This window comes from Hyposmocoma kahamanoa, unplaced genomic scaffold (genome assembly GCF_003589595.1).
Source record: "Hyposmocoma kahamanoa isolate Upper Pololo Valley unplaced genomic scaffold, ASM358959v1 224, whole genome shotgun sequence".
NCBI lineage: Eukaryota > Metazoa > Arthropoda > Insecta > Lepidoptera > Cosmopterigidae > Hyposmocoma > Hyposmocoma kahamanoa.
The window spans coordinates 10,090,479-10,097,122 of NW_020653743.1; the positions used below are offsets into that span (position 1 = coordinate 10,090,479).

At 33.8% G+C, this 6,644-nt stretch overlaps 2 protein-coding genes across 4 annotated transcripts in view; one reads left to right on the top strand and one right to left on the bottom strand.

Moving 5' to 3' along the window:
* The window catches only part of LOC113228188, a 27,656-nt gene extending 23,347 nt beyond the window's left edge, over positions 1-4,309 (top strand). For 2 of the 3 annotated variants that reach the window (XM_026461428.1, XM_026461427.1), the window contains one exon: positions 1,735-4,309. In XM_026461428.1, coding sequence (XP_026317213.1) covers positions 1,735-1,764 — 30 coding nt within the window. In that variant the 3' untranslated portion in view covers positions 1,765-4,309. Of the gene's footprint in view, positions 1-440; positions 517-1,174; positions 1,543-1,734 lie in introns of those variants that run through there. The other variant, XM_026461431.1, reaches the window with a different exon arrangement.
* Positions 1-6,644, bottom strand: part of LOC113228187 (endothelin-converting enzyme homolog) — a 129,740-nt gene that overhangs the window by 99,567 nt on the left and 23,529 nt on the right. The window lies entirely within an intron of this gene.

Here is a 6,644-nt window from a genome sequence, read left to right on the forward strand (position 1 = left end):
GTCCGTCTGTCCGTCGGTCCGTCGGTCCGTCTGTCCGTCGGTCCGTCTGTCCGTCCGTCCGTCTGTCCGTCCGTCCGTCTGTCCGTCCGTCCGTCCGTCCGTCCGTCCGTCCGTCCGTGTGTCAGTGTGTGCGTGTGTGTCCGTGCGTGCGTGCGTTCGTCCGTCCGTCCGTCCGATCGATTGGATCGATTGGGCCGATCGATTGAATTGTCTGTTTGCAAATGTTGTATTTACTTGAGGTACTTTTACCACAATGTCTTTCCTTCTTCTCTTCGAAATATTTAGATCTAGTTTAGAGGCCTACGTTGTCTGATTACAGTTTGAGTGGTATATAGTTTCGCTACAGTGGCTAAATTTGATAGATAAAATTGTATAATATTATTTTCAATTGTTACAGTAACACTTCCTGCTGAGCTTAAAATACTCGCACATCTGGTGCCTCCAAAGGGAAGAATTTCAAAAAAAATTAAGTTCACTACTCAGGAAGCAATTGACTCCTTATATATTTGTGTGCCGGTATGTTTTTTTTAATAGCCCCGCCCTAGGGAAACCCTGTGTCGCGGGTGCCATGGATATACACATAAACAATCACAAATTACACTCAAACTCACGAGAGAAATAAATTTAGGCCATACAAATATTTCTCCCAGCCCGGGAATCGAACCTGGGACCTCTGCGTTGGCAGTTCGGCATGGTAACCTTTCGGCCACGGAGGAATTTATATATGTCGACTCATCCGAAGTCCGATATGATTATATAACGAAAAGAGAATAAGTACGTTACGAGAATAATTTCGTTATTCAAACTAAGGCCTGTGTAAAGGCGTTTTGACAATTTATATATCTTATTTCGTTTCGAAAATACAAAATCCAACAACAGTCGATCTGACATTTACAGCGAAGAAGAACAAACGAAATGTACTATGTCCTGAGAACAAGTAGTCTTGCACATATAGATCTTTGTTCTACGGATGAGTAGGTATATATATATATATACATATACATATATAAAACTGTCTCCTGTATATAATATATATATGTATTTTTTGTTTTCAATATTTATGCCTCATATGCCTCATTTATAATATTACTTTGTGGTAAAGATTGGCTCACAAATCTGTTGTGGCTACTTATTATGTTTCATTATGTACTCTTAATACTATCTTAATTTCTAGAATGCTGGCGATATAGACCAAGTAATCAAAGAACAAAAACAAAAGGCGACAAGCAAGAAATTGTCTGTTCAACCCTATGTTATACTCCAGGGATCTTTGCTAGAGTGTGGTTCACCGTTACTAATAGTAGATGATGTAAGATATCAATTTTTAACCATAACAAAAGCTTTTGATACTCTTTTTAAACTTTACCATACCTTCAACGTTAGATATCCCAGAGCAGGCGACCATTTATATTTGATCATACAAAGATGTGTATATAATATAGAAACTAAGTACGATAACGTCGTACCGTATATAATTGACGTTTTGAATATGTGATTTAGCTAAACACCACTTTCAAGGTTTCATAAACTCAATCAGAGCAGGGCCCACTCCCAATTGAGTTGTTCATGCTATTCTTTGAAAAAAAAAACAGTTTATACACAGACTTTCAATTAGAAAGAATTTTCTTACCACTTCTAACTCAGTTACGACAATTTATGCAACAATAATTGCTACAAGTGATATTTACAATATTGTTAACCTGATCAATCTCCGACTAAAACTCTCTGTGTTTCGCTTATTGTCAAAATGGATTTGAACTGTAATTACTGTCACAAAATACTTCATGATTTTAAGCAATACATTTTTCATTTAGAAACTATCCATAAAATAGGTAACTATTTTGTCTGCCCTTTTGAGAGTTGTAAAAGAACATATGATAAAAAAAATCGTTTTAAAAATCATTTAACAACGTGTTACAATTCAAATCGCAATAGGAATAGTACTTCTTGTGACAATAGTATTAATATCAGTAACTCCATCCTGTCCGAACAAAGTTCATTTCCAAGTACCAATGATACACACCAATCTTTTGACACATCACCGTCGAATGATAAAGACACTGGAAATGAATCTTTTATAAAATCTGTAAAATCATACTTAAATATATTTGTATGCAATTTATATGGGTTTGTTAGTTTACCAAGATCTTTAATACAAACTTTGATAGAATTAGTTCAAACCTTAATCCACAACATCACTTCAAATATACACGAAACAGTTAATAACGAACATATAGATGCCACTAAAAGAAACATTATTGTACTAGAAATGATATTAGCATTACCAGACATATTTAAAGACTACGATACAGAATATAAGCGCTTGAAAAATTTAGTTGACAATGAGTATTATGTAGCCCCTGTAGAAGTAAAGATCGGAACTGTCAAAGATCGACGTAGTGAAAATAATGATGTAACAATGATGCTAAAGGAAAGAAAACTTTACATGACACCACTTAGACAAACATTAAGCAATTTTTTAAACTTACCTGGAGTACTTTCTCACATTCTTAATTATCAACAGATGCTTTTGGACGAGAGTAATGTAAGTAACGGTGATGTGATTCGAAATGTGATTCAAGGATCGTTGTGGAAAGAACTTTCGGCTAATATAGACAAAGACAGTATCGTTATCCCTTTAATTTTGTATTTTGATGATTTTGAAAGTGGCAATGCCCTAGGAAGCCACGCTGGCGAATATAAGTTAGGTGCAGTTTATATTTCTATTGCAACTATTCCGCCAGAACAATCAAGTAGGTTAGAAAATATTTTTGTGACTCAAGTATTTTATTCAAAGGACAGAGTATTTTTTGGCAATGGGGCAATTTTTAACAAATTAATTGAAGAACTTAAGTTTTTAGAAGAAGTTGGCGTTGGTGTTTTATTGTCCAAAAATATCATTACAGTAAAATTTGTATTAATAACTTTATCTGGAGATAACTTAGGACTCCACGGCGTATTAGGACTTTTCGAAAGCTTTATGGCTACATATTTCTGCAGGTTTTGTTTGACTACCAAAACTGAATCTGAAACCCAATCGTGTGAATTAAATAATCTACGAATGCCTTCTGAATACAATCAACATGTTGAAAATCGTATAGGAATTAAAGAAATATGTGTTTGGAATAATTTGAAATATTTTCATATTTACAATAATGTTACATGTGATGTGATGCATGATCTTACGGAAGGGGTACTAAGGTATGGAATGGCCCTTGTGATTAGAAGTCTAATAGATAAAGGATATTTCTCACTAGATCATCTGAATTCTAGGATAAAGTACTTTAAGTACAATACTAATGAGAAAAACACACCACCACCAATCAATAATCAACACTTATTAAACAAAAGTTTAACTATATCTGCTTCTGAAATGTTATGCCTTACAAGAAATTTTGCTTTTGTGGTTGGAGATTTAGTTGAAAATAACGACCCCGTTTGGAACTATTATTTAATATTATTGGAAATAACAAATGTTCTCACTTCCCATTCGTTTACTTCAGACCTAATAGATTACTTAAAAAGTATTATTGAAGAACATCACCAGCAATACCTTAATTTATTTCAAAGTAAATTAAAACCCAAACATCATTTCCTTATTCATTACCCTACAATTATAAAAAAAATTGGGCCGCCTATACTTATAAGTGCTTTTAAATACGAAGCGAAACACAAAGAGTTAAAAAAGGTTTGTCAGTCAATAACATCACGAAAAGATCTTCCTCAATCTGTTATGAAACGTTGTCAACTAAAACAAAGTTTTCGATATGCAACTGAGAAAGGTTTGACGGATAATCTTTTGTATGGTAAATATGAATTTGATGAAGGCCACTGTGGTGCAGACAATTGCATTTATGTTGATTGGTGTGAATTAAACGGAATTAGGTATACCGTAAATAATGTTTTGCTACAAGATATAATTGAGGATATTCCCAAATATTATATTGTTAACAAAATAATGATTAATCATTGTACTAATGACATATTATTTAAATGTTTTTTTTTAGATATTGTTCATTATAATGCTCATTTCAGAGCATATAAAGTAATACAAACAACACGTAGTCGTACTATTGCGTATGTAGACTTGTACACAAATTTAATTTCTGTACTGTATAAAGTAAAATTGGATTCCTATGTTAAAGTTGATTTTTGATGTATATTATATTGTACTGTGATGTCGACAAAACGAGTACGTGCAAATCCAAAGCTATTTCAGTGTTATGAGTAGGTACAGTCGCTGTATGAAGATTTATTATTTTGATTTCGGCTGTTTTAGTGTGATTGTTTAAATTATTCAGAAGGGTTGTTGCAGTGCAAATTTATATAAAATAAGTAAGTTACGTAAACAAGCCCTAAGGTTTATTGAATTATGGTTTGTCACACATATATGCATATATGTAGGAACACGAATTTTATTTCTGTGAGTTTTAATTTAATTTTCTATGTTAAAGTTTTTCATGTCAATAATTCATTTTGTATTTTACTAATATTATGCCAGTATTGTATACGTGTACGAAAAATAAACGTTTTTTAATTTATTTCCTAAATAAGTATAATCTTTTTATTATTTAAGTCGTTTTGTGTCAAGTATTTTAAGCCTGCAATTTTATTTTGTTTAAATTTGTGAACAATTCTCAAAAAAATACAACCGTTTTCAAGAAGCAATAATTATAATTTGATAAAGTCAGAACGTCATAACAGCAACGCCAATGACTTCATTAAAATTAATTGTTGCGTTTTGAAGGCGGTTATATATTTTTTTAATTATTCACAAACTATGTCCTTAGGCTCAATTTATATAGCAGCGGAACGGAATGGAAACGAATTTTTGTAACGTTATTGTACATAGCATAATGAATTTTATGGTCAATTGTGTAACGTACATGCTCGAGAATGCTCGAGCATTCCGCGGAAGATTTTGGCTCGTATCTAGTTTGTACCGTTACACAATCGACCATAATGTTCATTATGTTATGTATAATATCGTTACAAAAATTCGCTTCCACTCCGTTCCGCCGCAATATAAATTGAGCCTTATTTTAAACAAACAAAATGACTTAAATCAAAAATACCCCACATTTTAACCCAAGACGGTAAAATCTTACATTAAGATTTACCCCACATTTTAACCCAAGACGGTAAAATCTTACATTAAGATTGTAATGGACTTATTAATAGCAGAAAGTTGCTTTGATATAACTGAACCAAAAGTCATAATTTAAGAAATTTGGTTTCAGAATGAAATCAAACTTCTCTTAAACATAGAAAACATAAATCTTCAGTTAAATAATTATCTCTCAATTTTCATTCTTTTTTTTTCAAGTCAAAATCAGAAATTTCTAATAACAAATAAATATTTTCTTGAATCTAGAGTAGCTTTATGACTTAAATAAATTAATTTGCTCTTGGATTAAATATTTCTGTCTTAGAACTAAAATACACTTTTGAGACGTTTTTTTACTATTATCAAGTAATTATTCTCTAGCGTCTATAGGGAGCGAATCGTTTTCTTGGATTTAATAAAATTGTCTTCATACAAAGAAATTTGTCTATTTTTAAGTAATCTGTTTTTACCGTGCGTTTTTGCATAAAGCACTAAATAAAAAGATAAATAGGTGATGCTAATGGAACGTATGCGGATCGGTCCGTCTGTATAGGAATTACTTTTGCAAATATACACTTTATTGTATTTGCAAATAATTGTACTTACTTATTTGGTTTGGGTCGGGTTCTATTTAGTGGCGTCAGAGGTAGTGTAACCATATAGTCTTAAGAGCGGTTACACACGGCGCCTGAGTTAGCAGCTTCCCTTTACAAGTGCGTGGATTTTAAGCAGCGATGCAAAAGCGATGCAAGCGCTTGACTTAATCGATACAAACACGCAATTGCATCGCTACACTCGGCATTTATAGGCGATTGAATCGATGCAATCGCGCGTTTGTATTGATGCAATCGCGCGTTTGTATCGAGGCAGTCGCGCGTTTGCATCGATGCAATCGCTTATAAATCGCAAGTGTAGCGATGCAATCGCGCGTTTCACGAACGCGCGTTTGCATTGCTGCTACATGTCGCCGTCGCTGTCGCTCACTCTAACACTTTCCCAACATTCGCTGGGATTACCTAATCATAGATTACCTTCTACAAACTGTTCCGAAACGTAAGCTAAAATTTGCATAACATTTTCAGTATTTTAATATATGATACCAAGTAAATAATAATAATAAATTGTTTATTGAATAACTTATTGTACAAAGGAATAACTTAAGACTAATTATGCGTATCAACGTGACGGAATAAACAAGACGTGTGACACACTTGTTCATAACAATTGCAGCGTCCCTCAGAGCTTTAAATCGTAATTAATCGTAATCTTCACTTTATGCTGTCTCCAAATACGAATGTAAGTTAAAAGTGACTAGATATCTTTCGCAACTCAACTATGATGAGACTGAAAATCTGCTTAAAATCGTCAAATAACCTCACGCGTACACACTCACGCGTATACACTCACGCGCACGCACGCACGTTCACTCTCTCTTTCTCTCACACACACACTCACTCCGCACGCACACACGCATGCACGCACGCAAGCAAGCACGCACGCACGCACGCACGCACGCACGCACGCACGCACGCACGCA